General features: G+C 34.4%; 2 protein-coding genes and 1 pseudogene across 2 annotated transcripts in view; 1 reads left to right on the forward strand and 2 right to left on the reverse strand.

The window, feature by feature from the left end:
- The window catches only part of LOC126749555 (putative leucine-rich repeat-containing protein DDB_G0290503), a 74,290-nt gene extending 71,387 nt beyond the window's left edge, over positions 1-2,903 (reverse strand). The window contains exon 1 of the mRNA XM_050459271.1: positions 2,759-2,903. Within this exon, the coding sequence (XP_050315228.1) occupies positions 2,759-2,785 (27 nt within the window). The 5' untranslated portion in view covers positions 2,786-2,903. The remainder of the gene's footprint in view (positions 1-2,758) is intronic.
- Positions 2,904-11,872: 8,969 nt separating this feature from the next.
- Positions 11,873-17,979, reverse strand: LOC126749560 (putative nuclease HARBI1; annotated as a pseudogene).
- A 435-nt stretch (positions 17,980-18,414) lies between these two features.
- Positions 18,415-19,653, forward strand: part of LOC126748065 (beta-galactosidase-1-like protein 2) — a 29,443-nt gene continuing 28,204 nt past the window's right edge. The window contains exon 1 of the mRNA XM_050457077.1: positions 18,415-18,901. Within this exon, the coding sequence (XP_050313034.1) occupies positions 18,510-18,901 (392 nt within the window). The 5' untranslated portion in view covers positions 18,415-18,509. The remainder of the gene's footprint in view (positions 18,902-19,653) is intronic.

Genomic DNA, 19,653 nt, shown 5'->3' on the forward strand with positions numbered 1-19,653 from the left:
AGTCAAACGTTTCTTCTTATCTTCTGCTTTTTTAAGGACATCAAATGCCTGGAAGAAATTACTGATTTTTTACATGCACTTGAGCCAACCATTTGTTTTTCTTTCTCTCCAGGAATTATTAATCTATACGTGAAATTATTATCACAGACGTAAAGAGATAACGTTTATGACCTTTTTCCTTGAAGAAGACGAAGGATATCTAAAAGAAATTATTGATTTTTTTCAGGCAGTTTGGTCAAAAATTTGTTCTCCTTTCTTTAAATGACATCAAATGCCTGTAAGAAAGTATTGATTTCTTACAGACAATTTATTCAAATAGTTCTTCTTCTTCCTCTTCAGAAATTTATATGCGGTATTCTTTTTATAGATGAATACGGATACAGTCTATGACATTTGTCCTTGAAGAAGAAGGATACCTGGAAGAACGTATTAATTTCTTCCAGGGCAGTTGACTTAATCATTTCTTTCTTTATCTTCTTTTACCTCTTCTTCTTGCCCTTCTTCTTTTTTTTATTATTTATTGACGTCAAATGCCTGAAAAAAAATTTTTATTAAGATTTTTTACATGCACTTGAGCCAACCATTTCTTTTTCTCCTTCTTCTTTTTCAAACATCAAACATCAAATGCTTGAAAGAAATTATTGACTTCTTATAGGCAGTTCAGCCTAACGTTTCTTTTCTACTCCCTATTTTTTAAGGAGGTCAAATATCTGAAAAAACTTTTGATTTTCTTTATCGCAGTTGTGTCAAACGTTTCTTCTTCTTCCTCCTCTTGAGAAATTGTTAATATATTTCAGGAATTGTTTTCACTGATAAAAACAGATAAAATTGTATTACCTTCTTTCTTGAGGAAGAAGGAGAAAAAAGAAGGATAAGAAAGAAAGTAAGAAATTATTAGTCTCTTACAGGCAGATGAGCCAATCATTTCTTCTTCTTCTTCTTTTTCTTCGTTTTAAGAACATCAAATGCTTAAAAATATATTGATTTTTTACAGGCAATTAAGCCAAATGTCTCTTCTTATCTTGTTCTTTTTCAACGTCGTGAAATGCCTGGAAAAAATTATTTATTCCTTATAGGCAGTTACGTCAAACGTTTATTCTTCTTCCTCTTCAGAAATTCTTAAATTATAGCCAATATTCTTTTCATAGTTGAATACGGATAAAGCCTATGACATTCGTCCTTGAAGAAGAAAAAGAAGAAGAAGAAGGATACCTGGAAAAAATTACTAACTTAAAGGCCGTTTTTTATCTTTTCACCCAATCGTTTTTTCATCTTCTTCTTCCTCGTCTTTTTCTACTTCTTTTTCTTCTTTTTAAAGAATAGTAAATGCTTGAAAAAAATATTGTCTTTTTTCAGGTAGCTGGGTCAAAAATGTTTTCTCTTTTCTTTTAGGGACATTAAATGCCTGTAAGAAATTATTCATTTCTTTTTGGCAGTTAAGTCAGACGTTTCTTCTTTTTCCTCTTAAGAAATTCTTAATTTATAGGCAGTATTTTTTTCATAGGTGAATACGAATAAAGCCTATGACATTCGTCCTTGAAGAAGAAAAAGAAGAAGAAGATGGATACCTGGAAGAAATTATTAATTTCTTAAAGGCAGTTAACTCAATCGTTTCTTCATCTCCTTCTTCTTCTTTTTCTTCTTCTTCTTCTTCTTCTTCTTCTTCTTCTTCTTCTTCTTCTTCTTCTTCTTCTTTTTCTTCTTCTTCTTTTTTAGAATATTAAATGCTTGAAAAATTATTGATTTCTTCCAGACAGTTAATTCAAACATTTCTTTTTATTCCCCTCCAGGAATTATTAATTTATACGCGAAATTATTATCACAGACGTAAAGAGATAAAGCTTATGACCTTCTTCCTTGAAGAAAGAGAATATATGAAAAAAATTATTGATTTTTTTAGGTAGTTGAGTCAGAAATTTCTTTTCTTTTTCTTTTAAGGACATCAAATGCCAGTAAGAAATTATTGATTTCTTACAAGCAGTTGAGTCAAACATTTCTTCTTATCTTTTTCTTTTTTAAGAACATCAAATGCTTCTTCTTCTTCCTCTTCTTCTTCTTAAAAAAATAACTGATTTCTTACAGGCAGTTAAGCTAAACGTTTATTCATATCTTCTCCTTTTTTAAGGACGTCAATTGCCTGTAAGAAATTATTGATTCCTTACAGGCAGTTAAGTTAAAGTCTATGACCTTCTTCCTTGAGCAAGAAGAAGAATACCTGGACGAAATGATTGATATCTTAAAGGTAGTTAAGCCAATCGTTACTTCTTCTTCTTCTTTTTTAAGGACATCAAATGCTTGAAAAAAATATTGACTTCTTATGGGCAGTTGAGCCAAACCTTTCTCTTATCTTCTTATTTTTTAAGGGCGTCAAATGCCTGGAAGAATTTATTGATTCCTTAGAGGCAGTTGAGTCAAACGTTTCTTCTTATCTTCTTCTTTTTTAAGGATATCTGTCAACCGTTTCTTTTTCTTCCTTTTCAGAAATTGATTATAATTATTAGATAGATAAGTAGAAAGTATTAAGGATAATTATATAAGTCTGTAAAGTACCGAATTGTTACCGATATAAAATTTTTTACAAGAAATAAGCCTTCGCACTTGTGTAGCCATTCTTCTACAATTATGGCCAAAACATAATTAATATTCCCGGTCATACGCTCTCCAGTATTATGACATTATACTAAACCGCAATAAACTAATAAACATTACAAGGTTTTGAGTAATTAAAGACAAATATATCAGAGGTTGATGGTCTTACCTTATCGCTGCTCTCTTTTTGAGCCATAATTGGCTAAGAAAAGTGCTTTTTTACAATTTCTTGTAACATTTCCGGTTAGACAGTGAACGTCAATCATGTGACATTGAAATTTTTAAAGAATGTTAAGAAATGTGCCCTTGAAAAGAGATAAAGAGTGTCATCAACATGTAAATAAACAATCGCCTTCCGGTCTTTATCGCGGGTGCGTTTATAAATAAATTGTTGTCAGTGCAGATGCAAAATGTGTTTCCTTACGTTCCTTCTCAGCATTTTACCAATAATTTGTTCAGCCTACATGGGGAATAATACAACTTTACCGACCCTATACGAATATTTCACCTCCGAAGGCATTCATGCCGGCCTAAGTGACCGCCAACCCTATTTCACCCTAAACAATAAAAAAATTAAAATTTTCAGTGGTGCCTTGCACTATTTTCGCGTACCTAAGAGTTATTGGCAGAATCGTTTAAGGAAATATCGCGCAGCAGGGTTGATATGTGTCGAAACGTACGTGCCGTGGAATTTGCACGAGCCTGAAGACGGTCGCTTCGATTTCGGACGAAACGTCGTGCCGAGTGACGATTTCGGTGGTTTTTTAGATTTGGTGGCGTTTTTGGAGTTGGCCCGTGAGGAGGATTTGCTCGTTATATTGAGACCCGGGCCGTTTATCGATTCCGAATGGGAGTTTGGAGGGTGAGTAAGGAATTTTGACTAAAAAAAATGATAAAAAACAAAATTTATGAGCCAGTCTATAAATTTTTCCGGTTTATTAATTTTTTTCAAATTGTTGGGGTCTTTTAAAATAAGACACTGTCTAAAAAGTACGTTTGTGTGAAAAAAATAAAGTTCAAATAATTATCTACTCGTTTCCGTCTTACTCAATGGTTTCGCAATAAGTTTGTCCTAATCGGACTTATTGTGCTGTAAAAAAATAAAATAAAGATAAAACTATGGCTCAATTAATATGTGAGACAAAGAGAGATATATCTAGATTTTAAAGTTAGTTTTTTGTATAAAAATTGCTTTAACCCTGGAATGCTACACTTATTTCCGACTCTGCATCTGCTACACAGGGGTACAACCGTACCCCAAATAAAACACGTCCTATTTTAGAAAAACGAAAAATTTATTCACTTATAGAAAAATAATAACTTAAACCGAGTCATTAAGAACACTTTTAACGCACATCCATAATAAAATGTTCATGCGGCACACACTGAGCATATTTTTTTTTTATGTTGCAAACACACGAACTTTTTGCATACAGCACAGCCTACTCTCGATTTTCGATCCTCTCTTCTGGGACAAAGCACACACCTACCCACTGTTGTTGTAAGCCTAGTAGGTACTTCTTCTGAAGTGGTTATCTTAAGAACCCTACATATAGTTTCACGGAGTTCGCGCCTTAAAGTTGGAGCTTCCAAACGACTCATCATGTGCGGTCTGATCATGTCAAGGGCAAGCTTCTTGAGGTATTCTCTCCTGTGCTTTACAATTTCTTTATTCACTTCACCAGAGCCACGCAAAAGAATCATTGAATTATATCCCAGAATATCCAACAAATTATAGGACAGACATAATGGCCAGCGACGTGTTTTTCTACCAGTAGAATAAGCGTGGCACAACTGGTTTAAGGTATCCACTCCTCCTTTTGTAGAATTATAAAATTGAATAATTTCTGGTAACTTGGTCGTAAATGGCTCATCACCTTTTCCGTGCATTGTTGAAAGCACAATTACTGCTTTTTTAGCACTCTTAGGTGGACAGTATGATAATAGTGTCAGATGTCCACTGTAGCAAAACATGGCAGAATTTTGATTCCTTTCTTTGAGTTCCAAAAACGACTCAGGAATTTCTTTTTTATTTCTTCTCACAGTACCAACAATGGTAATTTTCCTCTCCAAAAGATGTTTCGCGGTCTCAATAGAAGTAAACCAGTTATCCATGGTCAAGTTCCTATTTGTTTCTTGGACAGAACTGGTTAGCTTATTACAGTAATACTGAGCTACAGGAACATCAGTTGGTGTGGAACCTTTTCCTATATAAATTTCAGCATCAAGTGCAAAAGCTGTTTGGGCATCACAGGACAACACAATTTTGATTCCGTATTTATCGGGCTTTGAAGGAATGTACATTTTAAAAGGACATCGCCCTCTAAAACCAACCAATTGTTCATCAATTGTAATATATTCTGAAGGAGTATATAGGTTTTTCATTTTAACGATTGACCTCTCAACTACCTTTCGAAAAGCTGCAAGCTTATCAGTTTCTTTTCTTTCAGCTCTGGACTGCTTATCATCAAAGCGAAGACAGTTTACCAAAAACCTGAAACGTGCCTCGGGCATGGTAGCACGGAATATTGGAATTCCTGTGTCTTTATCAAATAGTTCCTTGATTAAAACTCCGGCCATTTTCATAACACCGGCATAATAAAATAGCCCGAAAAGTACTTGGAGTTCAATGCTGTTTGTATCCTTAGTCCAAGAGGGTCTCTTACCTACTGGCGTAATAACAGGTGCATCACTATCTTGGTCATGGTTCTTATTTAAATATTTCAATTGTTGAACTTGGATCTCGCTATTATTTTATTGGGTAATTTTATCGAGATTTTGTTGAGTGAAACATAATTTCCAAGCTTCAGTTTCCGATGTTATATGTTTTGCTTCGTTTTTGTTTCCAGGTAAATGCAAAACCAGATTTCGTTTTGGTGAACGATGAATTGCGCCTTTCTTACCTGACCACATAAACCCATTTTTACCCCTTAATTTGGTAGGCACTGGTAAAATTTCCACCATATCTCTGTTGATCGCCTGTATTTCTGCCAATGGTATATTGTCATCTTCCGAATCTGTATCAGATGGAAAGGTATCCTGAGTCTGTTCTGGTGCAATCAAAGAATTAAGATTGATTTGATTGCCGCGTATTTCATCCTCTTCTGGCTCCTCTCTAAAATCAGGTATAACGGCATCTTCCTCCTCGCTGTCATCCGAAAAACTGTCTGAATCAGATTCATAGAGAATGCGATGAATTTCTCCGACATCTTCAGGCTTTGTTAGGTCGAAGAACTTTTTCTGCCTAGCCATTATTCGTGCAGCCTAACAAAGAAAATCAATAATAACTTAAAAAACAAAGAAAAATATAATAACTTAAAAAAAAACTAAAATATTTTCAAAGTATTATAGACATATTTTAGAAATATTTTTCAAAAATAGATACTCATATAATAATAATAACCAAAATCTACTGAGAAGCGAAATAATCACAGAGTATATTTAACCTAAACTGCTACACTGGGGTACGCGCTAACCTCAAATATCACAAATCTCGAAAAGAAAAAACCGTGTGCCAATGTCAATTGTCGCACGCGAATTGACTTGCCGCGTCTTGAAACTAATAAGACGTCGGCGTTCGTTCCCCCGCCCACTTCCATTTTACTTGAGATATGATTAATGATGGGGTACCAAGTAGCATTCCAGGGTTAAGCTTTTCCTAATGCTTATTCCTCTATTACGTCAAGAGTTATCGACCAGAAACTCCGACTCGATGCAGCGCGGACCTATAACGGGAAGCAAAATTCAAATGGTTCCATCGCCTAAACCATCAACGTTACTTGAAAAATTTTAAATGATTAATTTAGGTAATTATTTATAGTTTAATTCTGCCATAGTCATCCGCTTAAATCGACTATCAAAGAAGATATAAGCAATTTCCCTGTCAAAGCTTCTTTAAAGCGGATAATTCGAAATAATTATCGACCTATCTCTGTCTCACATATTCGTTCCAACATAACTTTGTCTTGTCTAAATTGATATGTCAGACAAAGAGATTCGTTTATTGAAATTGAGTTTTTTTACCTAGAAATTCCATGATTTCCCAGATTTTCAAAATTGCATTAATTGTTTCTCTTGGATCTACTGATAAACACAATAAGAAACTCATTGAAAAATGTGTCTATGAAACAAGGCATTTAAAATATAATTATTTACCCATCTCTATTTAACAGATGGTTTTCGCCATAAGTTTATCTCTGTCACATACATTGTGATGGAAATCAGATGAACGTGTTTAAGGTAATCAGAGGTAAAGATTACAAATTCAAGATCCGTATTTAAAAATTAAGCTCCTGAAAGACGAAACGTCGGATTTTAAATTTAAAAGCGCCATCTAATAAATGACGTAAAGTTATAACCACTTGAAAATGACGAATGAAAAACAAATGGATAAATCCTTCTTTATCTAACACGTTATTTTTTAGATTAGTCTGTTTTTATTCACCGCTTTAAGGTAAGTACAGACCGAAATAAAGAGTTCGCGAGCTGTTCCAGAGCAGCTCCCGAATTGAACTCGAGCAGCTCGCGAGCGCATCGTCCACACTAAAGATGAGTTCATACAGTTTCAGTCCTGTGCTCAGTTCGGCCAAGTTCGTTGAGTGTTCGAAATAATAAAAAAAAAATATTTAAATCTAGAATCTCTCTTTTTGTCATTAGAAATTTACATAAATTAAAGAAAAATGTCATCTCTGGAAAGCGATGAAGGAAGTGATCTAATAATTGCTATTTGTTGCTTATTATTGCTATCTAATATTGCTATCTAATAAATGCCTATTTTTTAGTAATTAGTAATTACTAAAAAATAGTAAAGAAAGTAATTATTAGTTAGTATTAATAAAACAAAGTATTGATTCAAAAAAAAAAGAAAATCAAGACCAGACGCTGGTGGCAAAGAAGTTTATTTAAAAATCGCTTAAAATATGGTGGAGTTCCTTTGCTTAGAGATTTACAAATGGAGGACCAAATTTTATTTCGAAATTTTAGCCGTATGTCCGTACCAGATTTTAAAAAACTCTTGGTTCTAGTAGAACCAATGATATCAAAACAAGATATCAATTATCAAATGTGATCAAATTATCGAAAGTGTATCTCATCCAGAGAAAGATTGGCTTTAACTTTACGATTTTTGGCAACAGGAGATTCCTATACAAGTCTCATGTACTTATTCAAAATTTCCAAGCAAAGTATTTCTGCAATTGTATCAGACGTATGTGAAGCTTTAATTGGAGCTCTGAGTAACCTAATAAAGGTAAGAAATTTTATTTTACATTTTTATGTATTTATTTTAAAATACAAAATAATATTATGTACATTAATTTAAGTTCTATAAATTAAAATAGTTTTTTGGAATAATGTAATCAGTAATGCTAAAATGTTCTGCTTCCTCTTGGGAAGACGACATTGGTGACCGTGATGGGGTAATCTTTTTGTACCATAGATGAACTGCTACTTGCATCATGCAATGATGACCCGAAATGCTGCTGAGAGTGCTGCCAATCGAGAGTGTTAATTTCCGTGTCATAAGTTGTGGAGGGTGAAGAGATTGCCGACTGTGGTTGCGAAGCCACACAACTGGCTCTACTAAGGTTTGATACACTTGATGATGAAGTTTGCGATTGCAAAATGCTAATTTCGGTTTCATAAATTATTTTATTAATGTTAAACTCCACATGTGCTCTGGTTAATGGATCAAAGCCTCTAAGCTTCATAGCAATATGATTTGCAAATAAGGAGCAAGCATCAGATGGCACATTCTTCTTTTCATATATAGTTTTGAGCATACCGAAAGCTTCTGCAGCTTGGTTATTATTTTCTGTTATTTTTGTGAGTTTTGACACGTGTTTGTTATTTGTAAATACACTTTTTCTTTTTTTCCCTATTTCCTTTGAATTTTCTGTTGCATTTCGTGGTGAGCCATTTACATGTAATTCTTTTTCACGTGAACTATTCCCTTCATCGACATCGACGTCATTTGTTTCCGCATTTTTTCAACATTTTCGACATTGGCAGATGCATCCTGATGAGCCTCCTAAAACAAAATTTATTCTAGAATTTTTTATTTGATTTTAATTTTAACAATGGTTTAAGCAAATTAAATTTATTTGTGTTTTATTTTCAGATTCCGGATTTGTCTGAAGAATGGCTCGCGGTTGCCGAAGAATATAATAATAGGTGGAACTTTTCACACTATTTAGGTGCTATCGACGGTAAACATATCACACTCCAATCGCCATTTAATAGCGGAAGCGAATATTTTAATTATAAGGGGTATTTCAGCATTGTTCTTATGGCAGCAGTTAAGGCAGATTACTCATTTTTATTTGCCAATGTAGGATGTCAGGGAAGAATTTCTGATGGAGGGGTTTTTAAAAACACTGATCTGGCTACAAAGCTACAAAATAGAACCTTATCTCTCCCAGCAGCAACAGCATTGTTAGGGCAGGAACAACATACACCTTTCGTTTTTGTTGCTGACGATGCATTTCCTCTCCAGGAAAACATAATGAAGCCGTACCCAGGAATGCATTTGAAAGGAAGCCCTCAACGAGCATTTGATTATAGATTATGTAGAGCTCGACGAATAGTTGAAAATTCATTTGGGATAGTATCATCCGTGTTTCGCGTCTTACGTAAGCCACTTTTATTGGAACCGAAAAAGGCTACCACTGTAGTACTTGCATGCCTCTATCTACACAAAGGTGTATGCTCCTTTGTAGATTGTTTGCTTTGAATTAAAAAATTGATGATTGAAAATTGATTGAAGATGCCTTTGATCGTGAAGATTACGAGACGATGGAAATAATTCCTGGCTCGTGGAGAAGAGATCAAGCAGAAATGAACTCCTTTCAGAGCTTTAGAAATATTCCAAGAAAATCTACTATAAAGTCACGTCAACTTCGCAGAATATTTTTCTACGGTTAGAAGACTTCCATGGCAAAGTGATTTTGAATGAAAAAAGCTGTATACAGTGTGGATCAGCCAAATGGAATAAATTCGATAACAAATAAATGGGGACGTATTCGAAAGAATGATCGATTTGTATTTTTAATTGCTCATTTTTTGTTGAACGTTTTTTATTATCGAACTTATTTCAGTTGGCTGAATCACACTGTATAAAAATCTACCAATTCTACATAAAATAAAAAATACTCACCGTTTCGCGTGTTTCATTTGGCATATATCTGCCACTCAAAAGAAACCATATGTTTGTATCCAAACCACACTTCTTTATTAATCTCTTCTGTGCCCATTCCTGATTTTTTCATTTTTTCAACCTTCTGAGGAGCTCTTCGGTATTGTGCTAAAATAACACTAATTTTTCTTTCTACTTCATCTTTTGATTTTGACAAAATTACGCCTATGTCTTCGTATGCGTCTTTTTTTAAATTTATTTTTTTATAGTCTTTTTGCCTGGGATTCCACAAATTCTCATGCCGGCGATATTCTTCTATCAACCACACAATTTCATCCTCTGACCAGTCCATTTTTATTTAAAAAACTACTATAATATTATGATATGAAACTGATGTATAAAAACGGAGCGTACTTCTTTAAAACTAAATAATATACTTAAATGACGAACAGTAAACGTCCATACACATAATGAGCTCGCCACCTGTTCGCAAACAAACCCTTTGAAGTACCGACTCGACTCGGAACTCTGAACGAACTGCCGAGCTGCTATAGAGCTGTTCGCGGACACGCGTATACACCAAGCTCGGAAAATTTTCGCGAGCTATTCGAAAACAGCTCGCGAACTTGGTATGTACCCTACTTTAGCGTACGCACTAAAAATAAATAATATTTTTATTATTAATTAATACGTTCCTTCATTTTAAGGGCTCCTAGTTATATTTATTACATTCAAATTGATAAATGGTTTAACCCGATTACTTCAATACTTTTAAAAGACTAGTGTGTTAGAGAAAGACAAGCTTATGCCAGTTATTATTTAATACTTAGATCAAAGGACGTCACGAGGACTATTTTTTCGGTTTAAACGACAGCGCACTAAAATTTGATACGCGAATTTGATGCTTCCCAAACAGGTTAAATAATTTTTTTTTAGATTAAATTAATTTTTTTTTGGTGTAAACACCTAGGACCTATTTTGATGTTCCAAAATGACAAGTTTGACATTTTATTGGATGTTAGCTTATGAGGTTTTTATTTTTGTACACAAAAATAAAGAAGAAAATACAGAGGACAAGCTTAAGCCTTGAAAAAGAAATCATTAGTTTATTTTTATTATCTTTAAACAATAACACTTTTAAAGATTCAGAGGTTCTGTTCTATAATTCTTCGTCTAAACTCACTTCAGCTGACATTTTGATCCTAGAGATAATCCTCCACTAATTTAACCCTCAAAATCCATCCTTGTAAACAGGGATGTACTAAATAAAAATAGTCTATCATTTGATCCATGGACCTAATGGCCCGTTTTCATGCTCATGCAATTTGCGCCAATTGACTTGTGCATGCCCAATTTGCGCAAGTAAACTGTTGCATGAAAACCAAAGTCGTTCACTTGCACAAGCCAAAAAGCTTGACTTGAGTGAATCTAGCGCGATCAGATATTTTGCATGTGGTTGGCGCAAATGCATAAGCGTATAAACGACACTCCAACTTTTTAAACACAGTTTTCGATCGCTCGCATGCACTTGGACGCCGTTTTCTTGTTTTGACAGGTTTCCGCCGGGTTTAAATTTTCGGTATTGTTTTTGCTCTGTGTTTTCGCTGGGGTTTTCGGATATTTTGGGTAAATTTATGATGTCAACTAAATAGAGAGAGTTTATGGGGGAGTTTATTGAGCTTTATAAATCGTTTCCATGTGTTTGGAAAGTAAAATCAAAAGAATACAGTGATAGAAATTCAAAATCACAGACATATGAAATTCTTGTTGAAAAATTGCAAACGGTTGATAGAAAGGCAACCAGGGATACGGTAGTTAAGAAAATGAATTCAATAAGAACCACATATAGAAAAGAACTAAAAAAGGTTCTTGAATCTGAGAGGTCCGGTGCCGGAACAGAAGAAATATATGTTCCACATTTATGATACTACGAGTTATTGAGCTTCCTACAGGACCAGGAAACTCCAAGAGGCACTTTATCAATTATGGACGAAGAAAATGAAACTCAGGTAAAAACACATTCGTTTATTAACTTTTTTAACCGTTTTTCTTAAAGATCATTTACAATTTATTGTTAGTTATAGTATACTCATATAAGTATATAGGGCTGCCGTATTTACCTATATAATATGTACTTATACCTATACCTAGTTAATTTGCGTTATTATTTTGGTTATATATCATTTTATGTTGCCACGATACACTACCATAACTACTATTAAAATAGTTTTTAAAACTTGTCCTCACATCTTTTGCTTCGGCACTATGATGGCGACTGTGACTGCCCGCGAGATTTAATAAATTCTCAGGTTGTGTCCGCAGTCCAGGAGTAGTGGCACCAGTTGAAATGTTTTCAAAGTCAAATACGTCATTAGGTGTATATGAGTTAGCCGAATTTCTCCTTAAAAAATTGTGAAGAGCACAACATGCCAGAACAACTTTGTCGATATTATCCAGTTTCAAATTAATGGATGTATGGAATATTCTAAAACGGTTAGCCAAAATTCCAAAGGGGTTTTCTATAATGCGTCTAGCTCTAGATAAACGGTAGTTGAATATTCTTTTTTCATTGTTAAGCTCTCTTTGATTATATGGCTTCAAAAAGTCGGGTCTCGTTGCAAAAGCTTCGTCTCCCACAAAAACATAATTTAAAGGAGGTTGACCTGGTACAACTACTTCTAAAGCCGGTAAATTTAGTTTATTCCCGATTAAACCTTTAATAAATTTAGTATTTTCAATGACAATGACCGTCAGATACTTTTCCGTTTGTTCCTATATCGCAGTATATGAATTCATAGTTAGCATTTACAATGCCCATCAAAACAATACTAAAAGTTTTTTTATAATTAAAGTAATATGAGCCACTTCCAGGAGGCGCTGTAATTTGTACGTGCTTTCCGTCTACAGCACCTAAACAATGTGGAAAATTCCATTTCTCTTGAAAGTCCAACGCAATATTCTTCCATTCGGCTGTAGTTTTAGGAAACTACAAAAAAGAGCATAATATTATTTATAATGTTGCGTGCTTCTAACTATAGCGTAATAAAACAAGTTACAAGCTAGTATAATAATTATTATAATATACATATAGGTAATCTGTACTTTTTTTGGTTTTAGGTTTCTAAAATACATGAAACTAATGAAACTCAACAGGACTTTATTGATGATCATCTATCCGAACCACACACGCCCATGCCAGTATCTGAATATTCTGAACCAAGTACACCTCGTCCAGCATCACAAGCGTCATCATTAAGAGAAGCAAAAAGGCGCAACCAAATATATGATATTTTGGATACCATTCAGAAACGTTTTGCAGTGCCTTCAAATATTGATGATAAGTTCAATCATATTGGATTGGCATGGGCATCAAAATTAAAAGAACTTTCTCATGAGCAACGCATTCACGCTGAGAAATTAATGAATGATGTTTTTTGTGAGGCTCAGTTAGGAACTCTAAATCGCCACTGTGCCATAAATACACAACTGCAACAACAATCACAGGTGTCAAGACAATATTTTCACCAAATGCAACCTGCATCATCATATCAGCCACCTTCACCAGTGACATGGCATCATCAGCAACAAATTCCACAACCAGTGTCTCATCAGAATCAAACGCCTTATCAACTAGATTATCATCAAAAATTAAATTTCTCCACACCCACAAACAGGATTTAATTATCGTCAATAACCTACACAAACAGGATCTAATTGTCAACAACCTAAAGCTCCAAGAAATTCTGAATTACCTCCTCCTGAACAAGACGAAGACAGTGAATCGCAAACTGCTGCACAATTTTTAGCGAATTTTACTAATTCTAGCGTACAGTAGATATAATAATAATATGTTAATAATAAGGTAATAATAATTTAAATAAGTTAATAATAATTTTTATAGGTTGTGTTTACAAAAATTTTGCCCCATTATTTTTGTGAATTTTTTAATCAAACTTTGACTAAAAAGTATGTAATCAGTAATATTTTGTATCCTGCTTCAGCACAAGTACTAGCGTACAGGATCTATAAGTATTTTTGGAGTTTTGTGAAAGTGTGGTTAGGAAGGCGAAAACATGGTCAATTTATGCAACACTTGCAATGAACCCATACCAGACGGATCTAAAATAGTGGTTTGTGACAGCTGCCACATAGTTATGCACAACACGAAAGGGTGCACTGGGTTAAATGCATCAGAGCTAAGGGCTGTTATCATTCAGAAACGAACTATGATGTATTTCTGTAAACCATGCAGAGAAGCATTTAAAAGCGCCCCAGCCCTTTTAAGATAAGTGGGAGAGCTAAAGAAAGAAATTGAAGTTATAAAAAGGGAGCTGGAATCAGTAAAAAATCAGAAGTGTAAGCATGAATCTGCTGAGTTGGTTACCGAGCAGTTATTCAACGAGATGCAGGAAAGATCAACTAGATCTAGAAATTTATTAATTTATGGTGCAAATGAGTCTAATCGAACCGATTTAACTGATAGAATCGAAGATGACAAGAAAGCGTTACAAGATGTCTTTAAGCTGATGAAGATAGATCGAGGACTCGATAAAGTTGAAAAAGTTCTTAGAATTGGCACTAAAAAGACAGGCTCATGCAGGCCATTAAAAGTGGTCTGTACTGAACAGGCTTTTGTTAAAGAGGTATTAAAAGTTAAGAAAAAATTGTCGGGGACTAAGTACAGCATTAATCTAGATCAGACGATGATGCAAAGAGACCAGTTTAGGAAGGTAAAAACTGAGCTGCATGAGAGGAATGCTGAAGAAAATGATAGTTACATCATTAGGTACATTAATGGATGTCCCGAGCTTGTAAGGAAAGACAGCCTGAGAGATAACACACGTAACACGAGAAAAAACTAGCCAATACCCCATTACAAATATATTACCAGAATGTGGGAGGGCTTCGTACCAAAATTGCTGAGTTGAACTTAATGTTGGATTGTTCAAGTTGTGATATTATTGTTATTACGGAGAGTTGGTTGAATGAGGACATTTTTTCGGAAGAACTTAATTGCTGTAATTACAGTATATTTCGTGCTGATAGAAATGTGCAGATTACATCAAAGAGTAGAGGTGGTGGAGTGCTAATACTGGTAAAAAATCACATACAAGCTTCAATCATTAAAAAGACAGAATCTCACTTTGAACAGCTATTTTTGTTATGTAAATGTTCAGGATCAAGTTTTGTGGTTGGCGGTGTATATATTCCCCCAGGGTCCTCTGATGATATCTATAGTGATCACTGCATCACAATTGAAGAAATCTATTCTATGTATCCTAGCACTAAGTTTTACATGATGGGTGACTTCAATTTGCCAGGGGTACATTGGTCAAATGCTCATAATGGGGTCCAAGTAGACTGTCCAACAAATTCACCAGCTGTGTCTCTAGCACAAATATATGGTTTTTTTAATATGTACTAAATGATTGATATGCCAAATAGCAGGGATGTGTTCCTGGATCTTCTGTTTATCAACGATAGCGCCATGAAATGTTTTAAGTCTCCAGATCCACTTTTTTGTGACTCAATTCATCATATTTCTTATACCTGTAATTTTAGAGTAGACAACAATGTAATGTTGGATTCACTTAAAGTTGAGGAATTTTATTTTGATTTTAAAAATGGGAACTATCAGGGTTTAAATGACTATTTTTTTTCTATAAATTGGGATACTATTTTTAATGATAGCGATATTAACATTATGGTCTCAGAGTTCTATAACATTTTAAATTTTGGTTGGTATACAATGTTTTGTGCCTCAAAAAAAATATAAGACATCTAGCTTTCCTCCATATTTTTCTACCGAATTAAGAAGATTGGTATTTCTCAAAAAAAGTAAGCATAAAAAATACCAACTATCCTATGATGAAAGAGATTATTATGAATTTACCGTTCTGAGAGCTCAGTGTAAAAGGTTAAGTCAAGAGTGCTACAGAAATTATCTTGCTACTTTGAATGAGAACTTGACTAGTAATCCGAAAAATTTTTGGAACTTCGTTAATAAGAAAAGAGCATCTAACATTGTACCAAGGGAAATGTTTTTAGATAATAGTGTTGCAACTGATGGTCAGCAGATTGTTGATTTATTCGCTACTCACTTTTCTGCAGTCTATTCAAATGCAAACACAACCCCACCTGAAAAGTCTTTTAGCCAAATAAATATTGACTGTCCTGTCATAAGTCTGGCTGAGGTGTTTGATAAGCTGGGGGCTTTGCCTAATAAGTTAATGATTGGTCCAGATGGAATCCCCAATATTCTTTTAAAAAACTGTCGATATGCACTATCACAGCTACTATGTAAACTTTTTAACTTGTCTCTTATTTCTGGAACATTTCCAGACATATGGAAGGAAGGTTATATTTCTCCTATTTTTAAATCAGGGTCGAGGGATGATGTCAGAAATTATCGTAGTGTGTCTGTATATACAGACTTCTCCAAGGCGTTTGACAAGGTAAATCATTTGTTATTAATTGAAAAATTGAGAAATATAGGTTTTTCTGATAGATTGCTAAAGTCGTTGCTTAGCTTTCTTAGTGATAGAAAGCAAGTGATTAAACTTGGTAATTTTATATCTAGGGTGATTGAAGTTTGTTCTGCAGTGCCACAAGGCGGACACTGCTCTCCTTTGCTATTTAGTTTGTTTGTTAATGACCTTAGGGATGTCTTGGAGTATTGTGAATTTTTAATGTTTGCTGATGACCTCAAACTTTTCTTGGTTATTATGAATGAACTTGATATCAGCCTCTTACAGAAAGATATTGATGGCCTTTCTCCGTGGTGCCAAAATAATTTGTTGGATTTGAATATTAATAAATGCTTCCAAATTTCATTTCATAGGAAAAAAAGTAGGATACCATCATTTTACACAATTAACGGCCAGAAACTTCAATTAAAGGATGTTGCAAAGGATTTAGGAATACTGTTTGACATGAAATTAAACTTCTGCAATCATATAGACCAAATAGTAGTAAAAGCTAATAGAATGTTGGGTTTTACGCTTAGAAATTGTGAGGGGTTATCATTGCAAGCTGTCAAATCTGTATATGTGGGATTGGTACGATCACAGCTTGAGTATGGCTCAATTATCTGGACTCCCCAGTATAATGTCTATAAGTCATTACTGGAGAGTGTGCAAAACAAATTTTTAAGATATTATAACTACATGTTTAATTTGGATCTTATTGCGAATCATGATTATTCCCAAATATTGAATTATGTTAAAGTTTTGTCTTTGGATAAAAGAAGAACAATGTTTGACATCTGTTTTATCTTGTTATAAGTTGTTGAATGGTATTATATCCTGTCCGGATTTACTTTCCCAAGTTAAATTTTCTATTCCTCAGAGAACACTTAGACAAAATAATTTATTTCATATTGGGTTCCATAGAACCAATTATGGTAAAAACTCTTTTTTGGTGAGATCTCTAGATTTTTTGGATCGGGAGGAGAGGCTAGATGTTTTTGGCAATTCATATGGGTCTTTTAAGGGTAGTTTAATGAAAATTTTGAATACTTAGTATTGTTCAATTAATATTTTTAATTAATATGTTGTTTGATGGGTAAACCAAGTGAGAATTTATGTTCCTAATCTATTAGTTAATACAAAGATATTTTTTTTTTGTTTATTTACTTTAGAGTCTTTTTTTTTAGTTAAGTTCTTTAACTCTTAATAGTTTAAGTAAGGATTATTAATTATTGACATAACTGTATTTTATAATTTATTTTTTTTTGTAATGGGGGTTTCCCGTTTAATGACTAAAAAAAAAAAAAAGTTTTACATACCTTTAAATATTCTTGTTTTAATACTGTGTAAATGGCATCGCACGTCTCAGGAATTATCTTGCTGAGGGCGGATTTAGAAATACACGTAGAAAACTTGTGATCCTCATAGGTTCTACCAGTTGCCAAAAACCTTAAAGTCGCCGTTAATCTTTCATGTGGCGTGATAGAACTTTTCATAACAGTATCAGTTTTTTGTATTATTGGTGTAACTAAATGTAATAAATTTCGATAAGTCGTCTCGTCCATGCGCAGGTAATTACGAAAATCGTCTGGCTGATTAACTAATTCTCGAATTAAATTAATATGAGAGTAAGTTGCTCTCTTTTCAATCCAAGATTTATTTGGTCTCCGCTTTTTTGGCTCTCTCAACTTCTTGATTATTAAAACGGCAGCTACTGCAAGTACTTCGTCTTCCCGATTCATAGCTTTACTTTATTTTTACGTTTCTATGCTCACAAACTCACACCCTAATCACTGGTCACTACACATCAGAATATAACTGTTGTAACTACTTGTGCAATTTAAAATGAACGAAAATGAATACACCAAAGTTTTATTTGCGCAAATTTGCATGTGCAAATCTTGTTTGCGCAAGTGGCATGAACGTGAAAACGGACCATAATAGATCTGCGCGTTGTAAACGTAGCTATTGTTGTTACTAAATAGTACTATTTATATTCTTTTAATAAAAATTATCTACATTGTATTTAAAGTAATTTTATTTAATCGAATCCGCTTAATTTAAATAAATCGGTGCGCCACTGCCTGCATATTTGTTTCACTGTAAGACTGTATTTCGTTCATACACCCATCTCCCTTTAATGTACAACTTCGTAATGCGTCAGACAAGGACAACCGGTGGCCAATGCCCGCCCACTGATATAACTAAATAGAAATCGGCCGGGCGGCGTCAATTTATCAAATTTCCTTGTCAAGTTCTCACTTTCGTTTCCCGGGCAATCACGTGCCTTTATTCAGCTCGTCCGGTACCCTCTGTACGCTATGGAAGACGACATTTTACCAACTTTATACGATTACTTAACATTCGAGGGTATTACGAGCGGCTTAAGTGACGAAACGCCACAATTTTCATTAAATAAAAAACCGATAAAATTGTTCAGTGGCGCCCTGCATTATTTCCGGGTACATCCGCGATATTGGCGTGATCGTTTGCGAAAGTACCGCTCGGCCGGTTTGAATTGTGTGGAAACTTACGTGCCCTGGAACGCGCACGAGCCTGAAGATGGTCGATTCGATTTCGGGCGAAACGTCGAGGAAAACGAGTTGAGTGTCTTTTTGGACCTGGAGGCGTTTCTTAAGTTGGCGCGGGAGGAGGATCTGTTGGTTATTTTGAGGCCGGGGCCGTATATTTGTGCGGAATGGGAGTTTGGAGGGTAAGAAATTTGAGGTTTTTAGGCAGTTAGTCTGTTTAGTCTTCAAAAAAATATTAGGTTAGGCAACAGTGGTTATAAATGTGAATAGTGTCAACGTCAAACTGTCAATACTGTCAGACAGCAGTCAAACTCCTGTGTTTGTTTACATTTTTGTTTTGTTTATTTATTTATTGTTTAAACTGTTGCTCCTGTACATTTTAACTTCTCTAAACGGATAATGAACTGCCTGGGATATTTGAAATTCAAAAAATCAATTCAAAAGAGTGTATTACACCCTTGTCTTGTTTAGTTGATGGCTTTGCTGCAAGGCAATTGCCAGCCCGATTTGGGAGAGACTCCTTTGTCTGGCTCTGGACCATGCAGGAATCTCCGAAATATCTTCTTATATTACAACTTTGCTCGTTCTGTTTAGCTTGTGACTATAGCTTTGTCTTGTATCGGCCGTGATGTTTCGTTGTAACCAAAGCTTTCCATTTATTTTTGAAGACATTTGAAATTTCTTGCTTAAGAGGATTAAAAATATCTTTTATGTCATATAATATTTTTCTACGAATATTTAAGTCTGTCCCAATTTTGGCCAGAGTATCTGCCTCCGTATTTCCGGTTATACCAGAGTGTCCTGGAATCCAGGATAATTTGATGTTATAATCATTTTTGTTAGTTGTGACAATCAGCCTTTTTGTAGACAAAACCCAATGTTCGGAGATAGCTGCAAAGGAAGGGTTGCAGAGTTTTTATATGGCTCCCTTTGA

Source organism: Anthonomus grandis, chromosome 2 (genome assembly GCF_022605725.1).
Source record: "Anthonomus grandis grandis chromosome 2, icAntGran1.3, whole genome shotgun sequence".
Classification (NCBI taxonomy): domain Eukaryota; kingdom Metazoa; phylum Arthropoda; class Insecta; order Coleoptera; family Curculionidae; genus Anthonomus; species Anthonomus grandis.